The following is a 20933-nucleotide window of genomic DNA, read 5'->3' on the forward strand; positions in this document are numbered from 1 at the left end:
TTGTGGTGAATGGAGTTAAATCCAGTTGGCAGCCGGTCACAAGCGGTGTTCCCCAGGGCTCAGTATTGGGGCCAGTTCTGTTTAATATCTTTATCAATGATCTGGATGAGGGGATCAAGTGCACCCTCAGGAAGTTTGCAGACGACACCAAGTTGGGCGGGAGTGTTGATCTGCTTGAGGGTAGGAAGGCTCTACAGAGGGATCTGGACAGGCTGGATTGATGGGCCGAGGCCAACTGTATGAGATTCAACAAGGCTAAGTTCCAGGTCCTGCACTTAGGTCACAACAACCCCATGCAACGCTACAGGCTTGGGGAAGAGTGGCTGGAAAGCTTCCCGGCAGAAAAGGACCTGGGGGTGTTGGTCGACAGCCAGCTGAACATGAGCCAGCAGTGTGCCCAGGTGGCCAAGAAGGCCAATAGCATCCTGGCTTGTACCAGAAATAGTGTGGCCAGCAGGACTAGGGAAGTGATTGTCCCCCTGTACTTGGCACTGGTGAGGCCACCCCTCGAATACTGTGTTCAGTTTTGGGCCCCTCACTACAAGACAGACATTGAGGTGCTGGAGAGTGTCCAAAGAAGAGCAACAAAGCTGGTGAAGGGTCTGGAGAACAAGTCCTATGAGGAGCAGTTGAGGGAACTGGGGTGGTTTAGCCTGGAGAAAAGGAGGCTGAGGGGAGACCTTATTGCTCTCTACAACTACCTGAAAGGAGGTTGTAGTGAGGTGGGTGTTAGTCTCTTTTCCCAAGTACCAAGTGATAGGATGAGAGGAAATGGCCTCAAGTTGCTCCAGGGGAAGTTTAGATTGGTGTCTTGGTTTCAGCTGGGATAGAGTTAATTTTCTTCTTAGTAGCTGGTACAGTGCTGTGTTTTGGATTTAGTGTGAGAATGATGTTGATAACACTCTGATGTTTTAGTTGTTGCTAAGTAGCGCTTATCTTAAGCCAAGGACTTTTCAGTTTCCCATGCTCTGCCAGCAAGCAGGTGTACAAGAAGCTGGGAGGGGACATAGCCAGGACAGCTGACCTGAACTAGCCAAAGGGGTATTCTGTACCATGGAACGTCATGCTCAGTATATAAACAGTGGGGAGTTGGCCGGGAGGGGCAGATCGCTGCTCGGGCATCGGTCAGCAGGTGGTGCGCAACTGCATTGTGCATTGCTTGTCTTTTCTTGGGTTTTATTTCTTTTTTTTTTGTTATATTCCTTTTCATTACAACTATTATTATTATTATTATTATATTATTCTTAGTATTATATTTTATTTTACTTTAGTTATTAAACTGTTCTTATCTTAACCCATGAGTTTTACCTTTTTTTTTTCTGATCCTCCTCCACATCCCACTGGGAGGGGGGAGGGGTGAGCAGTTGCATGGTGCTTAGTTGCTGGCTGGGTTTAAACCACGACAATTGGATATTAGGAAAAATTTCTTCACCGAAAGGGTTGTCAAGCATTGGAACAGACTGCCCAGGGAAGTGGTGGAGTCACCATCCCTGGAGGTATTTAAAAGACGTGTAGACATGGCGCTTAGGGACATGGTTTAGTGGTGGACTTGGTAGCGTTAGGTTAATGGTTGGACTCGATGATCTTAAGAGTCTTTTCCAACCTAAACGATTCTATGATTTTATGATTCTATCATTTTTAAATCTCAGTTTCACTCATGGTCTGTATGCCTGTGCACAAGGAATCCATGACTTCCCTCTTAAGTATAATATTGTCAGGTATAAAGCATCACATACAAAAAACCTTCAGTTCACTAAATGGGAAAAAAAAGGTCTCTATAAAACAATACAATGTAAAATCACAAAGCTTCTTTTTGCATCAGACACCCAAGACAGACACAAGGGAGGACCCACAGAGGACACGCACCTTCCTGCACCCGCAGTTGAAGAACAACCAAGATGCTTTGGGGACAGCAGACTGCACGTGGCAGATGTCTCAGTGAGGGCAGCTGAATCCCACCCTAAAAGACCATGGCCAAAGCCTAACCTCTCAGGGCTCCTCCATCGGTAGGGAACACCCCCACCGCTTCCTGCACCCGCGCCCCAGCAGCGGTTCCGGCGCCCGCGGACGTGGCCGGCCCCGCCTCCCGTCGGTCTCCCGTCCCCCTCCTGCAGCGGTGGCCGGCCGGCCGGCCGCGGAGGATGAGGTGTCTCCGCGGCGGGGGAGGCGGGTCGCGCCGCGTCTGAGTGCCCGCGCTTGCACCCCTTCCCTCGCGCGGGTGCGGGGCCGTGCCCGTTCCCCCGCTCCGGCATGGGGGAGAAGTATAGCGGGCAGGCCTTGGCCGGCGGCGGAGTACTGGGGCCCGTGGATGTGCCCAGCGCCCGGTAACAGCCGCGGGAGGGGGACGGCCGCTCCGCTGGGTGAGGGGTGCCTCGGGCGAGCCCCGGCCTCGGGGGGCTGCCCGTCGCCGTCCCTCCCGCTGGGGAGCAGCGAGCATCGCCCTTGAGCCTTCCGGGGACGGCGGGAGCCGGCGGCCTCCTCCGCATGAGGCGCAGGGTCACCGGGGAGGGGGAGGGGGGCTGCCTCCCCACGGCGGGTCCTGGGCCCGGAGAGCTATGGCATGCGCGTGGTCGCAGATGCAAACTGCCCTCTCCCCTTTTGCAGGCTGACTCGGTATATCGTCCTGCTGTGCTTCGCCAAGGTTTTGAAAGCTGTGGGGCTGCTTGAATCCAACGATCTTCTGAAAGGGGTCCACCTTGTGCAGTTTTTCTTTATAGTACAGCTGGGGTGAGTGCACTGAGGGTGAAGCCTTGTCCGCCGCCATTACGGCACTGTCTACGGTCTTCTTTGTCAGCATCAAGCTTATACATTGCATTGTGTTATTATAGATTAATCGAGGAGGAGAAGGCGGCATAGCAATGGATCCAGGAAATATTCTGATCATAGCAGTGTTTTTCCTTCATATCTATGCTCACTATAATTTCAGAAACTTCAATGTATTTGCTACTTTAAAATAGATCATACTACGATGGTACTGATCATAGGAAACTCAGGAGTGTCCAAATTTTCTTAAGAAAGGTGTAGAAGACAAGCTTTCTTCCTTATAATTTGTATTCCTGTAGTTCTTGTGAGCTTCAACTGCTGTTTTTCCCTGACTGAGAACTAAAATGTAGAAGCTGATAGCGAGTATACAGAAACAACCTTTGCAGACACAATCCTGCTTGATGTTTAGCTGATATGATGTGGAAGAGCATTTCTATAATAAACTTGGCAGAGTTGGAACATTTGGAACCTCATTTTTCCCTTTTATTTCAAATTTGTTTACATTTCTGGGCTTCTCACTTGTGTGTTCCCAAGCACCGTAGTCTTTTTCCCCATTGCTTTTGATCACAGTTTAGAAAGATGCGTGCTGTTTCTTACCATTTCTAACAAGACTGTGTATTCAGCATTCCATATGTGAAGAAGCCTTTGGGTGGATGTATCTTGCTAATAAAAAACATAGTATTATTTCTCCTCAAAACTTCTGAGATCAGTTATTTTGATTTTTGTAAATCACGGATAGACTTCTCATTAGCTATTCTTGAAAACCTTGTATGTAAAATTGACCAGAACTGAAGTTCATTTGTCATCAACTCTGTACTGGTATCTGACAAACATAACGCAGCAGGGAAAATACAACCAGTGAGTGTGGTCAATGTGGCCTTTTAGTGAAAAATGTAGAGGAAGCAGTTTTGTTATCTGAGCCTGATATGAGGAGAGACCTAGTTATTTAGAGCTGGTTTGAATAAAAAGCTGACTGCTAATATACTAATAGAGAAAACTTTCTACTTTTAACAGGTCTGCATTTTTTATGGTTTTGTTTCAAAAATCATTTTCTTCTGGAAAAGTGATAACCAAGCATCAGGTGAGTTGACATATGTAATAGTGATTCACATCTTTGTAGATATTCTTGACAACATGGCTCTTGCAAAAAAAATGAAAGCGGAACAAAGGTTACTCCACTTGGAAGATGTGGTTGTGTATTGGGTTTGTGTGGCAAGGTTTTGGTAGCAGGGGGGCTACAGGGGTGGCTTCTGTAAGAAGCTGCTAGAAGCTTCCCCTATGTCCGATAAAGTCAATGCCAGCGGGTTCCAAGACAGACCCACCGCTGCCCAAGGCCGAGCCAATCAGTAACAGTGGTAGCGCCTCTGTGATAACATATTTAAGAAAGGAAAAGAAGTTACAGGGGAGTAGCAGTTGCAGCCAGAGAGAGAGGAGTGAGAATATGTGAGAGAAACAACCCTGCAGACACCAAGGTCAGTGAAGAAGGAGGGGGAGGAGGTGCTCCAGGCGCTGGAGCAGAGATTCCCCTGCAGCCTGTGGTGAAGACCATGGTGAGGCAGGCTGTCCCCCTGCAGCCCATGGAGGTCCATGGTGGAGCAGATATCCACCTGCAGCCCCTGGAGGACCCCACACCGGAGCAGGTGGATGCCCGAAGGAGGCTGTGACCCTGTGGGAAGCCCGCGCTGGAGCAGGCTCCTGGCAGGACCTGCGGACCCGTGGCCCCGTGGAGAGAGGAGCCCACGCTGGAGCAGGTTTGCTGGCAGGACTTGTGACCCCATGGGGGACCCATGCTGGAGCAGTCTGTTCCTGAAGGACTGCACCCCGTGGATGGGACCCATGCTGGAGCAGTTCGTGAAGAACTGTAGCCCATGGGAAGGACTCATGTTGGAGAAGTTCGTGAAGGACTGTCTCCCGTGGGAGGGACCCCATGCTGGAGCAGGGGAAGAGTGTGAGGAGTCCCTCCCCCTGAGGAGGAAGGAGCGGCAGAAATAATGTGTGATGAACTGACTGAAACCCCCATTCCCCATCCCCCTGCGCTGCTCGGGGGGGGAGGAGGTAGCAAAAATCAGGAGTAAAGTTAAGCCTGGGAAGAAGGGAGGGGTGGGGGGGAAGGTGTTTTAAGATTTGGTTTTATTTCTCATTATCCTGCTCTGATTTGACTAGCAATAAATTAAACTAATTTTTCCCCAAGTCAAGTCTGTTTTGCCCATGAGGGTAATTGGTGAGTGATCTCCCTGTCCTTATCTCGACCCACGAGCCTTTCGTTTTATTTTCTCCCCTGTCCAGTTGAGGAGGGGGAGTGATAGAGCGGCTTTGGTGGGCACCTGGCATCTAGCCAGGGTCAACCCGCCACAGGTTGCAACTTCCAGAAGTGTGTAACTATATGTCTAGTGCGCTGTAAAAAATGATCAGCATTTTTAGCTTTTGTCAACTTTTGAGAGTATCGTGAAAAGATTGGTCTTTGGCTCCATGCAAGCATCTGTTTTGAGGACTGGATTTTCAAAAAGAGCTTAGTCTACTTAGCTGACTTTGACATTTTCAAAGGGCAATTTCTGGACTGCCAGAATGTCAAAGTGCTCCAGTCATGCCCCCCACCACTGGTGCATTGTGATGAGGGGCTAGTCTAACTGCTCTTCAGACCTGTGTTGAGTTCCCAGTCTCCTGAGAAGTCAGAGTAGGGCTCAGGCTGAAACCTCCTGCTTTGTAAGAAATACATTTTCTTCATCTGTTCCATATTCATCTTGTTTTTATGTAATTGTGTGTGCAAAAACTTGATCCATGCACAATGTTATCAGTGTATGTGCTAAGTAGAGAGAATCTGAAGGACAGCCTCAGAAATATTCCAAATGTTAACTGCTTTCATGATTAGACATATATGGAATAAATAGCATCTTTGATTTGTGTTTGGAAAAATCTGTCCGTTTATGGTTTCACTTTTGCTAAAAAAATTAAAATTCTGGATTTTGAAGATGTGATGTTTGTCATAGGCACTTTGTCTTGTTTAATGTATTTCCAAAATGAATTACTTTAAATGCAAGTTTTTGAAGAAAAGTTAATAATTTATTGAATAGCTGAATTAGAACCTACTTCCTGAAGAAAGAATTTAACACATGCATAAATATTTGTAGACTTAAGGTCTTAATCTCTTTATCTTGGATGTTTTATCTAGTTCTGTATATGTTCATCAGATACATACAATGGATTATAAAATAAACAGCATTTTTGACGGGTAAATGGAGTTGAATTTTTTTCAGTGTATTTTTTCAGGTGTTTTTTTTAAAGAGATCTCAGACTGTACCACAGAATCTAATACTGTGGTAGAAAAGAAATAAAAAATTCTGGTTAATAATATGTCCAAACAAAGCTAAGCTGCCTGGCAAAGTAGGTAAGAAGAAGATAATCATACTCTCAGTTTTGCAGAACTTGCAGAGCATATGTTTTCCCCTCTATTTCTACAGCTACTGTGCTAAAAGAATGCTAATAATGGGGTGTTTATTTTGAAACTGTGGAGAAAATGATAATGAAATACCTTTCTTTTGTAGTGGATCAACATTTTTAAGCATGCTGTTGTGGGATGTATCATTTCACTCTTGTGGTTTTTTGACCTTACTCTTTGTGGACCACTGAGGTAAATATATATTTACTGTAAATAATGTTTTATCTTTTTAAGCTAATATTTTTTGTGATCTTTCCCTGTCTTGCCCCTTTGTTTTTTGTTTTGTGTCCGTCAGCCCATGATGCCAGCCTCTTGCTTTATTTTTTTAAATTTTAAATGAACCTTTATGCTTTTTCCTGTGAACTCTGTTGTGCTTGGGAAAAGCTACATGTAATTTTCTGTAGAACTTGTCATTTTCTTCATTCATTCTTTGACAAGACGCCAGTGAAATTCTTGATAGTGGTTAAACTATTGATGTGAGTGATACAACAAGATCACTGACTATTGTACTGACTGTGGTTTTCATGTTTCCCTAGTCTCATTTACGTAACCCAAATTGTTTATTTAACTGTTTGAAATCCATGGCTTGACACCTAGTGATAGCAGCTTGTACTCCTGTGCCAGGTGACTAGAATTCATTTCTGCATTTGTTGCAGGGCACTGCTTTATCTGGTCATTTGCCTGTGCTGTGTTGGAATTGGGTAGCGTTAGTGTGTATACTCAGAGTAAAATCACTTGTGCTGTTTGTTAGCCGTACTGACTGAATAACTATAAAAGAATAACATTAGACTTCCAAAAATGAAGGTTAACGTATTAGAAAAGCATCTTTCATTAGAGAGAGGAAGGTAAAGCCTTAAATGATACATTTTTATGAAATTGAAGCTTTATCCTCTACACAGGAGAAAAGGCATACCTAAGAATAATAGGATTTCTTTAAGAAATATTGTAGTGCCTTTCTGGATGCTGGCAGTCTTCCCAAACAGAACCAGTAACATGGGCCCTAGTAGGTTGTATTGCTATGCGGAGAATGGCAGAAGCATTTGGTAAACTTGACAGCAATTATTACTTTTGTGTTCTGCTCTGGAAAGCTGTCAATATAGCTTGTTTGTCAGCCTTTGCTATCTGAAGGAGATAGTGTGCAAGTTAGAATTTCTTATTTTCAGCAATTAAGAGGTTCTGAGGTTGCATAAACTACTAGACCATCAACACCTCAATAAACAGGATGTAATACAGCAGAACAGGACCTCTTTTTCTGGGAGCCAGAAACTTTGGTTTAGAGGAGGTATTGTAATGGGAATAATAATTCCATCTTGAGCAAGTTAGTATCTTGTTGTGTTACTGGAAGAAATTACAATTTAAAGTAATCTATAAATGAATAATTTTAATCTGTTCCTTGAGTTAAGGTGGTCTTAGTTTTGTGATATGTCTAACTGTCACCAGCTAGATTTATTGCTGGTGAAGGCAAATAGATTTGCAATTATCCTTTTGAATTGTTTAAACTTGTTGTTGAAATCACAGGATAAATTTTTAACTGCTGCTTCATTGAATTTTAGCTGAAATAATCAAGCTTGTGAGGCAAACTCCTTGTAAACAGACATAAGTGTTTATTTTACTTTTTTTTATAGGACACTGTTGCTGTTTGAGCACAGTGATGTGGTTGTGCTATCACTCCTTAGTGTCTTGTTCACAAGCTCAGGTGGAGGACCAACAAAGGTATTTAAAAATGTATTTTACCAAATGTAAAAAATACTGAATGCTATAAATACAAGTATCTCTACCCAGAACAAACAGCTTTTCAGAACTATGTTCATAGAAACTGTGTGTCGGGTTTTTTTAGTTTAATTAGTGGTGAAATTATAAGATGTACTACTTGAAATAAGAAATATGACATGAAGAGAGAAACAGTAGGTGAAGGTGTTTGAGATCCATGACAGACATCTGAGAAGTTTTTCTGTTTGTAGGTGAAAAAAAGCCTGGAGAATGTTTTGTTTTGTTTTGTTTTTTTTTCACTTCAACATTCTTCCTAAAGGGATTTTTGGGTTCAAACTGACAAAAAAGGACATATGTGTGTAAAGTGGTCCTGGCCTTTAGGCACTGAAGTCCAGCAATGCAGTCTCCAGATCCTCGCCTATCCTCTTCAGTGTCTGTAGCTTTTCACATACTTCGTTTTTCTGCAAAAAATTCTCTAAGTAATTTCTGCATGAGCCTGTATATGCTGAATTCTTGGACCCAGTCTTTCACTTAATCAGAGATCTATACCTGAGACGTCTTTTGTCTGAGTCCCATTACACACAATTTCACAAGTTGTTCTATAATTGTGCCTAATCAGCCTTAAATGGAATGAGCTCATCCCAGCAGTCTTGGCCACTTTCACTCAAAAACAGTGATAGTCAGAGGAAGATACCTTATGATGTCATATACCTGAGGCTAGAGTACTTGCTGGGTAAGAGAAAGTCTGGCTTTGGTGCTACCTCAGGCTGAGAGTTTTGAAATCTCATAACTTCTGCTGGAGTCCCCTTATTGCTTTTAGGCTGGGCTTAGAGTGAATAGCACAGTTGTCTGCTCTGACCCCCCACCCCCCTCAAATTGAGATGTTTAGGGCATCCAGCATGAAGCTGTTCATCTAGAAGATAAATTCTTTCTCCAGCCATTCACTCAAAGGGTAAATGTAGAGCTTCAGAGAGGTTCTTTGTCAATCAGTATCTTAGTGGGCCACTGTCCTGGTTTCGGCTGGGACAGAGTTAACTCTCTTCTTAGTAGCTGGTACAGTGCTGTGTTTTGGATTTAGTGTGAGAATGATGTTGATAACACTCTGATGTTTTAGCTGTTGCTAAGTAGCGCTTATCTTAAGCCAAGGACTTTTCAGCTTCCTGTGCTCTGCCAGCAAGCAGGTGGGCAAGGAGCTGGGAGGGAGCATAGCCGGGGCAGCTGACCTGAACTAGCCAAAGAGGTATTCCATACCATGGAACGTCATGCCTAGTATATAAACAGGGGGGAGCTGGCCGGGAGGCGCAGATCGCGGTTCGGGAACTAACTGAGCATCGGTCAGCGGGTGGTGAGCAATTGCATTGTGCATCACTGGTTTTTTTTCTTCCCCCCCCCTTCTTTTGTTGCATTCCTTTTCATTACTATTATTATTATATTTCATTATTACTATTGTTAGTATTATATTTTACTTTAGTTATTAAACTGTTCTTATCTCAACCCACGAGTTTTACTTTTTTTCCTTCCCTTTCCTCCTCCTCACCCCACTGGGAGGGGGAGGGGGAAGCGGCTGCGTGGTGCTTAGTTGCTGGCTGGGGTTAAACCACGACAGCCACGCTTGGCAGTTAAGCTGTATGTCTAAGGCAGTAGAAATAATGGAGCGATAACCCTGTCCTCTGAATGTTTCAGCTTTATGAAGTGAACTGTGGTGAAGAGAAGTCAGCTGACTTTCCAAAACAAGAATGTGATAGCTGTATTTGGCTTCAGAAGATGAATTGTAATAATAGTTTTTAGCTGTAGATCTCAGTGTTTTGCCCAGATGATGAATGCCAAAATTGCAGTGTTTTAAGTCAGGGTGGTAAAAGCTCAGGGAGTTGGGTTTTCATAGTTACTTCTGTCCCTTCCTCACGAAAGCACTGCAGAGCTCTGCTTTCTCAGAGCCTTTGCACAGTGCTCTAGCCTTTATCTCCCCTAAGACAAAATTCTACAGTTTGTCCACTAGATCTTGTTTATAGCTCCTTGATACTACAAAGTATTAAATCATTAGGCTTAAGTAGCTGTGTGTTCTGGCAGGCAGAAATACACCATGAAGAAGGAAGCAATCACACTTGAAGTTCGTAAGATACAGGTTTCTAGCTTGTTACAGTGGTGATTTGCCCTGAGTTATCTGGTAAATCAAAAAACTGGAATAAATATAAAATTATATTGTCAAGGTCACTTTTTCAAAAAATGTGTTTTTCTCATGTTTTTCTTACTGAACTAAAATATGCTTACATTGATCAGGAAGGGGGGGAAGGGGGCTGATTTCCTGGAATTTTTTACATTAATTGTTACAGCATATTATAAAATTTTAATTTTTTTTTTTTATAGACAAGAGGTGCTGCGTTTTTCATCATAGCTGTCATCTGCTTACTACTTTTTGATAATGATGACCTCATGACTAAAATAGCAGAACATAGCATACTTTCTTGCTATGTGTAAGAGCAAGTGCTTATTATTACTGGAACAGAGAGAATAGAATGTGAAGTTGAATGCACCAAATTAAATATGCTTGCATTTTTCTTGATAGGAATCTTAGCTTTCAATAATATTATAGCATAAGATTTTACTTTTACATCTAAATACTGATATTTACAACCGAACAAATGGCATTGCTTGCTTTGTTGATAACTTAGAACACAGCGACAGATTTTAAGTTGTAGTTAAAGGTTCCTTCCCATTTGCACATATCAGATCACTTAGGATTGCTAGAAGCTTTTTTGATCAGCTTTCCTTTATTTAGAAATTCTAGACATAATGGCTGTAGCCTAAGTGTGTGCAGTAAATGGTTGGCAGCCTGGCTGGCAGTCTTTTTGGTATATCCAGAAAGATTGTTTTGTGCTTTTGCAAACACAGTAGTCACAGTTCATCTGCTAGGCTGAAAAGTGATGTGAAATAGCCTGCAGTAGCTCCAACAACAATGGACTTTAAACTGCAAATGGAAGCTAGCTAACATGCTTCCAAAGCCGCTGAGTAAATTGGAAGTGATTTTGAAGTAAGTTTTCAACAGGTCTTCTCATCATAGTGAAGTATACTGGAAAAAAGTGGTACATCTAAGGATGGGCAGTAAAAACAAAGTCATGTAGATGATAACAAGGTGAAAGTAAACTTTCTCAAGGAAGGATGAAAACATGGAATTACAGATCCAAATGGTATATTCAGAAATAGTATTGATTAATCCACTGAGTTTTCAGTGAGTTAATTCATTGTTAAGGTGCCCTCTAGTAGTTTTCCCAAAAGCTATCGTTACTTGAATATTTGCTGGATTGTGCTTGTCAATTATTCTTAGTTTTCTGAAGTTTAAATATTTAGAAACTGGAAAGATATAGATCATATTTTAGACACCTCACTGTTTAGTGCTTTTAGTGAAAATTGAGCTAATTTTTAATGCTGTTGAGTATAGTTTTCTAAGTCTAGTTGCCAAAATTAACATAAATCCTGTATCATGACTGCTGTGCAGTGACTATATTCTTGTGTTTTAAAATACTCTTTTTTTTTTTTTTCTTCCCCCCCAAAAAAATATTTTTAGCTATTTATTTTCTGTGGAAATATTTTCCTCTTTCCTAAATTTTAAGGATCTGACGAACCTTAAAGCTCAGTTTGCTTACTTCTGCTTTCCATGGTCTTCTGCTACCTCTACCTGTTCTTTGGTTTTAATAAATAAATAAATAAATAAAAATCATCAAATGAAACTCTTCCTTAATTTTTTTATTTAGCTGAGGGGCATCATAACAGTGCTCTTACTCATGTTCTCTGTACAATCCTGGGCATTGCAGATCACAAGGTAAATAATTTGTATTTTAGTAGGTTAATATTTATCTAAGTTTTGTAGGTAAGAATTTCACCAGCTCAGAGTTAATCTAAGACTAAATAAAAACCAAAAAGTTCAGTATCTGCACCCCAAGTTGGAACTGAACTAGCACTGTAATTTTTACATCTTGATTAAGAGCAGCTTCAATTTCAGTTGAACCCAAACTGGGACTGAACCAAACCACATAGCAAGTCAAACCATACAATATTCAACTTGTATAGCTGATAAGGACTTTGCTGTAATGCGTAACCTAAAATGTCTCATTAAAATTATCATAAAGTACTCCATTTCATCAGTGTTCTGGATGTTCATAATGCATTGCATACGAGCCATTTCTTGATCACTTTTAGGGTCTATGTTTTGTTGCTGCTGCTTTATCTTTCCCCAGTCTTTCCTTTACATTAGACACTTGTATTTGAAGACAGATTCTGATACTTCTGATACTTTCAGTAGTATAGTCCCATTATAATTGGTGGGATGAATAACTGAGTATCAAAATCTTACTGTATGGGATTGACCTGGTTGGTTGAGTTGTTCTGTTAGCTTAGTCTTGTTGCTAAAGTGACTGCATGGGGGGGGGAGATATCTGGAGCAGCTGAGAAAGTATTAATATCAAAATAAATGTTTGAGAGACTGGTTAACTGTGCGCAAAGTGTGATCTAAGGGAGATGGGAAGCTGTGTGTGGAGTATTTTGTGATTAATTTATAGAACAATTTTGAAAGAAAATATTGTGAAGAAATATGGTACGATGCGATTAAAGGTAAGTGAATGAAAAGGTTGTGAAAGTATTAGAGGCCAAGGTGACATGACACTTTTGGGGTTTACGTATGCTTTCAACACTTTTTTTTTATAATGGGAGATGGGAAACCGAGTTTTGTGTGATTTTTCTTTTTCCCCATATGCCGTTCGCTACCAATTTGCTGCTGTTGTATGCCAACTAACATTATTGAGAGTTTTAAATTTTAAGTCATATTAGGCTATTGTGAATAGTGCTGAGGTATAACCACATATGCTTTATTACTGTTTTGAACTAGAGTAACAATTAGAGGAAATATCCTGTCTTTGTTTTTTGTTCTGGATAAAGCATATTAATTTTTTTTTTTTCATGTAAGTGTCACTTTGGAGTGAGGTATTTGGCTCTTAAGAAATGCTAACGGGATCTCTCTGTTTCCAGGGAGGAGTACTGCTTCTGGTACTGACATTGTGCTGTAAGGTTGGTTTTCACATGGTTTCCCAAAAGCTATCTGTAGATGTAGGTGGAGCCAAGTGTCTTCAAGCTTTGTCTCATCTTGTTTCTGTCCTTCTGTTGTGCCCATTGGTCATCGTCCTCTCTCTGACAACAGAGGTAAGATAGCAAGTACATGTTAGCAAAAATAAATCATTTTTTGTAATGCTTCTGCTTGTGAAGTGCAACTTAAATCTTTCCTTTAAAATATCTTTAAAACTACCAAAGTTGTCATCTTTATTTTTCTAGTAAGCTCTGTTTGAAATTTTTCCTCTATATTTTGATGTATATCTTTGTGTGATACCTTAATTTCCTCTTTTATGTGATAACTTTATTTCATCTTTCTAGCTTCAGATATTATATCCTGGATTCATATACTAACATTGCACAAGTATTAATGACTGTATAAATACAGGGATCTTTTTTTTCCCCGAGGATTAGATTATTGTAATTTAAAGACGTGTCCATTATGCCTTCCTGCTTAGGGAGAATAGACCACTGCAAACATGGCATTGCACATGGCATTACTTTTAAGTACATGAAAGTATTTAAAATAAGCTACAGTAATGCATATTAGCTATATGTGTCTTTCTGTAGCTGGAATGTTGGTTTTATATGATAAATTGAAAGTATAAAAGTATTTATGTTTTGATGGATTGCTGAAAACATTTGTAATGAAAGTGAACTAGATTTAATGCTGTATATACAAGCATCTAATGGTGAACAATCCTGTTTGAAATGTATTTTTTGTTGCAGAGTAGAGTAGAGTCTTGGTCTTCTCTCATCATGCCTTTCATAACAGTCGTCTTTTTTGTTGTGATCCTGGATTTCTATGTGGAGTCCATATGCTCTGTCAAGATGGAAGCTTCCAAGTGTGCTCGATATGGATCCTTTCTTATTTTCATTAGTGCACTGCTTTTTAGCAACTTTTGGACACATCCAATAACAGACCAGCTTTGAGCTATGAACAAGCCACCACACCATGAAAGCACAGAGCACATTCTTTCTGGAGGAGTGGTAGTGAGTGCTGTCTTCATTTTATGTACGTATTCTTATTTATCTTTTAATAAATCCATTGTCCATGTGACTGGGAAGCCAATCAGAAAATGGATGTGTGCAAAATTCTTTTGGATGAGCTTTTATGGATTCATTTGAATAAAAAGGGCCTGTAACTTTGTGCTCTTTTACTGTCTACAAAAAAAGAATGTAATAGATCTGTTGTGGAAGTGATGATCTAATCTTACATAGCAATGAAATCTAATGATAAAACCTCAAGATGAAACTGGCAGTCACTTTGCTGCCTGCAAATTTCATGTAAGCTTTGATTGCTGATAAAACAGGTTATAAAATAGCTGTGAAGCTTAGAAACGGCAACAAAAACTTCAATACTTTCCTTGTAGTTGCCAATATTCTGTCCTCCCCCCTCCAGGAAAAGGCAGAAAGGCACCCTTATTGGCTATTCCCCTGAAGGCACTCCTCTCTATAACTTGGGTTAATGCATGGGTGATGCATTACAGCAGAGCTCTCAGTCGTTACCCCGGTTTATTAAGGAATCACTGAAACAAATCCCTGAGGAGTATGATTCTAGGCAGATCTTCTGTTTCTTGTGCCTATATCTGGTAAGTGCATGGTTTTTTTTTCAAACTCAATCACAGTAGTACATACATAGTACAGTAAAAAGAGTTATTCTTTAAAAGGTTCCCATGATTGATTGTTTTTAAAGTGACCCTTGATACAGTAGTTTCATTAAATGGTATGTTAAAATAGAAGATTCTTATGCTAATTTTACAGTAAGTGGCAGGTCAGTTTGATTTGTTGTCACAGTGCAGCACTGGTTCTATGTATAACTATTATACCAGTAAGTAAATACTTGTATAATGATTGGAACAGTAGAGTCCCATTCAAGATTGAGGTATTTCAACGTTACCAGCAATAAGCCTAATAAGGCCTTCAAGGATGGGGACAACAAAATAGTAAGAGTGGGATTGAGTAATGTCATTTTGGAGTAGGCTGGTTTTATTTCTAGCTTCTCTCTATCTCAAATAGGAAAAGATCATGCAGTAAGCAAGATTGATAGAACATCATTTGCGAAGATCTCTCTTCGTTCTTTGGCAATTATCCAAGAAAATAGGGGGAGAAACTTGAAGTATCCATGATAACTTTAAGGAATTCCATTATGGAATCTGAAAGATGGGAAAGAAAGTTTATAGGCAGACCAATTAATAAAGAGCAGTAAATCGTACAGGGAAAATGTATGTATTAAAAATGTTTCCTTGTGTACCCTTCTCAAAACTAATTCCTAAGATTTAAACAGTCAGCTAGGTTAAGTCAGCATACACCCTGCATCAAAACCACTTCCATTAAGAAAAAAAGACAGGTCATTGTCATAGGAGACTCTCTCCTGAGGGGAACAGAAGGCCCAATATGCAGACCGGACCCACTTCTTAGGGAAGTCTGCTGCCTCCCTGGGGCTCGGGTTAAAAATGTTACAAGAAAACTTCCTACCCTGGTACGGCCCTCGGATTATTATCCATTATTGATTTTTCAGGTAGGCAGCGATGAAGTTGCAATAAGAAGTCCAAGGGCAATCAAAAGAGACTTCAGGGCCTTGGGATGACTGGTTAAGGGTTCAGGAGCACAAGTAGTGTTCTCCTCTATCCTTCCAATTGCAGGGAATGATGAGGGAAGAAACAGGAAGACCCAGCAGATCAATACCTGGCTCCTTGACTGGTGTCACCAGCAGAATTTTGGGTTTTTTGATCATGGGTCGGTCTACACAACACCAGGCCTGCTAGCGATAGATGGGGTACACCTTTCTCAAAGGGGGAAAAGGATCTTTGCACAAGAGTTAGCAGGGCTCATCGAAAGAGCTTTAAACTAGATTTGAATGGGGAAAGGGATAAAACCAGGCTTGCTAGTGATAAGCCATGGGATGGCACACCAATGTTTGAGGGACAGTGTGCTAGCGAGGTCCTTCAGTCTGCTCCACGATGTGCTGAGTACACTGGAGCACACTTGAAATGTCTATACTAATGCGTGCAGCATGAGGAATAAACAAGAGGAGCTAGAAGCTTTGGCCCAGTCCCAGAGCTACGACATCATTGGCATAAGCAAAATCTGGTGGGATGAGTCCTGTGACTGGGGTGCTGTGATGGACAGTTATAGGCTCTTCAGGAGGGATAGGCAGGACAGGTGTGTAGGGATGGTTCACGGACTCTGGTGCGGGTAAAACCAAAGACCTTTATTGTTTACAAATTTGTGCTTATATAGATTCATTAGCTGTCCACGCGCTCAGGCTTGTTCCATGATTAGTTAATACTTTCTGTTCACGCGCCGCGGCTAAGCTTCTGATTGGTGCTGTCGAGCAAGACACACGTCTTCTGGCTTCGGTCCCATATCTGTGTTCCAAATTATTTCAGTCTTCAGCTTCTTTTCTGCGTGCCTGCTTTATCACTTATTTACTCCCTCATTCTATGTCTTTCAAGGCTATGTCTAATTGTTCAAGGCCGCTCGCAACACTCCCTGTGAATCCCACAATTCCCCCTTTTTGTTTTTCTACCCAAAATGCAGTGTTTATCATCCTCTGCAGGGCCCTTTGCAGACAGGATAGCAAACACGGAATAATGAACAGGAGGCCACAAATAGCACATAATAAAATTAGCCCAATCTTTATCAAACCTTTAAGCCAATCATTAATTCCCCAGTTACTAAAAAGATTTTCTATCCAACCCCATCCATCATCAACTTGTAGCTTTTTAACTCCCTCTTTCAATTGTTGAATGCTACGGTGAATAGATTCCGAGTGATCGGAGAGATTCATACAACACATACTGTCAAGGTCTTCACACTCGTGCTCCTGTGCTAAAAGCAAGAAACCAATTGCTGCGCGATTTTGCAAAGTTGCATGTCTTACTGAATCAACATCTAAAAGCAAACTACTCAAGGCTTGAGAAGTAGCATTAGTCTGCTTGGCTAGCCAACATCCCAACTTATTTAGTGTGGCTAAGGCCTGTGAGGCTGCCACCCCTGGCGCAGCTATAGAAGCCATAATTATCTTTTCACTGTTCCAAAATTCCACATCATCCCTGCACTCTGCCTTAAAGGCGTGGGTCGATCGCTTGGAGCGCCGGTGATTAAAATTATTGATGTATTTGGTGTTAGCAAAGTGAGCCTCCCCAAACTGCAAGACCCTCCTTTTATATGAGATGGTATTCCTCCCCATGCGCGATCGACACAGATAAAAAAGATCCCTGAGGGAAGCGCCAGAGGTGCGTTGCTAGATTTGGAAATATTTGGGCTAGTATAGTCGCACCAGGCTGTATTATTTCTATATATGGACAGAGACGAGTTGATATTTTGCGCCGTCATTCGATTGCGCCCTGAATAATTAAAATACAAACAGCTGTCCATTTTAACTGAACCCAGGAGTCCAAGTTCTTGTGGCTCCTGTGGTAATTGGGGTAAATGAGCACTCCACCCGTCCCAGTTGTCGACACAGGCGTTGAAACTGGAGCACAAATGCTGGGACTGGATAGTGTTGGGCCAGGTATCCGCCAGGACTCCGACAAGACATGTTGAAAAAGGGTTCCCTGGAGATACAATAGACAGGCAAATAAAATCTTGTCCTGTTAGATTCGCTAACGTGACCCACACATTCGTCTTTGGTTGTGGGGGCACCCATATTGCTTGTATACACCCAATCAAACTTAAAAAGGTCGTTATCCTCTCCATTTTATATACCGGTCTGTATAACAACAAAAATAACGGATTGAATAGATCTTATGTATACTATTGATTCTCTTACAGCGAATACACAATGGTGCTAAAGTATGATTCAGATAAATGTGCTGATTACCATTAAAATAAATCAAATACTTTCTACAAAATATACAATGTACAGTAATATATCCACAGCAGCGTTTACAGACTAGACATATAGACACCTGCGGCCTAGCGAGGCCTGTTACACAACTCCTTACTGTCCCAAGCAAGTCATTTCCCATCAAAACAGTTTGCGCTGTCACTCAAAATGTCTTCTGATGTCTCGGCAGGCCCTTCAGGGTCTTTTGCGGTTGTCTGTTGTTTGCCTGGTACCGGCAGCTTTGTGAGCACTGGCCGTACACATCGAGCTGGAACCCAGCGGGGCCCGTGATCTGTCAAAACACAAGCATACCCTCTCCCCCATGTTATTAATGTAAATGGACCTTCCCATTTACCATTTAGTAGGGATTTCACCATGACAGGTACATTTTTATCTCGTAATGTTTGCTGTGATACCTCCCCTAAAGAGTGAAAATGGTAGAGCGTCACCGGTGTCTCAGTATGAGGGGTAAAGGACAGATGATTCAACACATATATTGCTTTTGCTAAGCGTGTCTGCGGGGAGTCTCCAACGGTTCCCCCTTTTTCTTTTAACAACATGGTTTTGAGCACACTAACTGTGGGTACTGCTGTCAAATTGGCGTCAGTGCAGTGGCAACACATTGCTGGCAAATGGTGGGTGAATTTTTCATTCCCTGTGGCAGTACTGTCCAATGATATCTTTGCATAGGTTCCTCACAGTTCTCCGTGGGTACTGAAAAGGCAAATCTAGATGTATCTTCCGCTGCTAAGGGTATGGTAAAAAACACAATCCTTTAAATCGATGATAATAATATTCCAATTCGTGGGGATCATTGCGGGAGATAGCATACCCGGTTGCAGTGAACCCATGTCTTCGATTACTGCATTGATTCATCGCAGATCATGTAGCAGACGCCACTTCCCATTTTTCTTTTTAATGACAAACACTGGGATGTTCCATGGGCTAGTTGTCGGACATTCACTGCTGCCACAAAGGCCCCAGCAAGGGCTTCAGTTTGGTGCGAGATAGAGCCAACTCTATTGCAGACCTCGATCATCTGTATGATACCGGCCCCTTGTGGTAGGGTTTGTAATACTCGTTTACAGTCTACATTAGCGTTTTCAACCGCTAGCTTAAGTAATAGGGCTTCCTTTGCCTCAGCGTTATCAATCTGCTTATCGAGAGCGTCTCTCAAGCGATCAATAAATTGCATGTAAGGCTCGTTCATTTGTTGCATAATACAGGTAATTTTTTTTTTTATTTTTTTTTTATTTTTTTTTACGGGTAAATGATTTTTCTGCTTTCCCTGTCTCTGGTACTTTAACCATGGCTTGATAAGCTAATCGGGCAGTCAAACGCAAAATCGCGGGGTCAAGTCGTGCCTGTAATCGCGGATCGTCTAACGGCGGCCGCCCTAGCAGCTGGGGTAAGCCTGCTCCATGTAATGGATCATTCGGCTGCTTTTCTAAATTCGCAAGTGCTTCCTGGGCACACAGATCCTGCCACCGTTGTGCAAATAACAGTTTCTGAGTTGGCGTTAAAATCATGGCGGCTAATTGGCATATATCATAAGGAGTAAGCAATTGTCCTGTAAAAACATTTTCTAACAGACTCTGAGAAAAGGGGGCAGAAAGTCCATAGCTCATAATGGTTTTTCGCAACTCCTTGATTAAGTCCCAATGGAACGGTTGCCACTCATTTGGTCCTTGATCCCGCACCAGGACAGGAAAGGACCAACTCGCTGCCTCAAGGTCGCCTGTCTTAATCGCCTCCTCCCTTAGCTTTGCCCACCGATCTTTAGGATCAAAGTCCATGCCGTCCGATGTCGTTTCTTTCGGCAGGGCGGGAGGGATTGCTACAGATGCTGGCGTAAAACCGGGCAATTGTCCAGATGCATCCACAAGCTTACACTGCTCACCCTCCGGAGGTACTGAGGCAGCCTGTAAATCTTGGGATTTAGGTCTGACAGTGGAAGCAGTTTTTTCTCCCCCTACGCTCGCTGTCGTTTCTTCGGGGGGGTCTGGGGAGCTATAGCACTCGCGGCGGCAGCGGCAGCTTTTTTATCTGCCTTAATCTGCCGTAAATTATCTGTCACTACTCGCCAAGTGGTCATAATTTGAGCTGCCGTAAGGTCACCTTGTGAGGCTGCTTCCCAGATTAGCGTGCCGGCTTTCTCCCAATTATCTACATCAAATACTTCATGCAACTGTGTGGGAGCTCCGTGCGTTTTAAGCCACACTAACAACATTTTCATAGTCTGTTCCTCACATTTGATTCCCCACTTAGCTAACAATTGCAATAACAGCCGCAAAATGGACGCTTCTACAGACATATGCGCCCCCATTTAAAAAAAAAAATAAAATGCTCCAGTTGCTCACCTTTATTTGGTGATTGAGACCTGGGTCGTTCAGCTCCTCCGCTGATGAATTCGTCCAACTGGAGTCCCTACCGATGTACGTTCCATGCTGTAGTTTCGTGCCCCACGTTGGGCGCCATTTGTAGGGATGGTTCACGGACTCTGGTGCGGGTAAAACCAAAGGCCTTTATTGTTTACAAATTTGTGCTTATATAGATTCATTAGCTGTCCACGCGCTCAGGCTTGTTCCATGATTAGTTAATACTTTCTGTTCACGCGCCGCAGCTAAGCTTCTGATTGGTGCTGTCGAGCAAGACACACGTCTTCTGGCTTCGGTCTCATATCTGTGTTCCAAGTTATTTCAGTCTTCAGCTTCTTTTCTGCGCACCTGCTTTATCACTTATTTACTCCCTTATTCTATGTCTTTCAAGGCTATGTCTAATTGTTCAAGGCCGCTCGCAACACTCCCTGCAAATCCCACAGAGGACTGGCAACGTCTCCCGGCAATAGGGAGATCCCGGCCTTTGAAGGTGGGATGGGTAAAGGGCCACGCATGGGACAGAACCCCTGCTGCGAAATGGAACCAACAGGTGGACCACCTGGCCCAAATCAGGGAAGTCACCAGTGAGAAGGAAGGTTGGGACTGATTAGCTGAATGGTTGCACCTTAAGCAAGGCCACTCAGGGAAAGTAGATCTCTATTATGAATGCCAATCTAGAGGTTGGCCAGTGCCTATGAAAACCTGTGAGGCAATC

At 42.2% G+C, this 20933-nt stretch overlaps 1 protein-coding gene and 1 long non-coding RNA gene across 2 annotated transcripts; one reads left to right on the top strand and one right to left on the bottom strand.

Annotated features, from left to right (window-relative positions):
* Positions 1-2197: 2197 nt before the first annotated feature.
* On the top strand, positions 2198-14079 carry LOC127028020 (zinc transporter 5-like). Its single transcript, XM_050913849.1, has 7 exons — positions 2198-2324; positions 2605-2727; positions 3778-3844; positions 6306-6391; positions 7825-7912; positions 12929-13099; positions 13736-14079. The coding sequence occupies exons 1-7, from the start codon at positions 2251-2253 to the stop codon at positions 13937-13939; spliced, it is 813 nt and encodes a 270-aa protein (XP_050769806.1). The 5' UTR covers positions 2198-2250; the 3' UTR covers positions 13940-14079.
* Positions 14080-16199: 2120 nt separating this feature from the next.
* Positions 16200-20654, bottom strand: LOC127028019 (uncharacterized). The gene is made up of 2 exons (XR_007767920.1): positions 20201-20654; positions 16200-17568 (listed from the first exon to the last, which is right to left on the bottom strand). It is a non-coding gene; the product is annotated as an uncharacterized LOC127028019 (long non-coding RNA).
* Between the last annotated feature and the right edge of the window lie 279 nt (positions 20655-20933).

The sequence above is a fragment of the Gymnogyps californianus genome, unplaced genomic scaffold (genome assembly GCF_018139145.2).
Source record: "Gymnogyps californianus isolate 813 unplaced genomic scaffold, ASM1813914v2 HiC_scaffold_137, whole genome shotgun sequence".
NCBI lineage: Eukaryota > Metazoa > Chordata > Aves > Accipitriformes > Cathartidae > Gymnogyps > Gymnogyps californianus.

Bases quoted from the DNA above. Each gene is read 5' to 3' on its own strand.
- LOC127028020 (XM_050913849.1), top strand. From the start codon at position 2,251: ATGGGGGAGAAGTATAGCGGGCAGGCCTTGGCCGGCGGCGGAGTACTG. The intron at 2,325-2,604 runs GTAACAGCCGCG...CCCCTTTTGCAG, and splicing joins GTGGATGTGCCCAGCGCCCG to GCTGACTCGGTATATCGTCC. The intron at 7,913-12,928 runs GTATTTAAAAAT...CTCTGTTTCCAG, and splicing joins CAGGTGGAGGACCAACAAAG to GGAGGAGTACTGCTTCTGGT.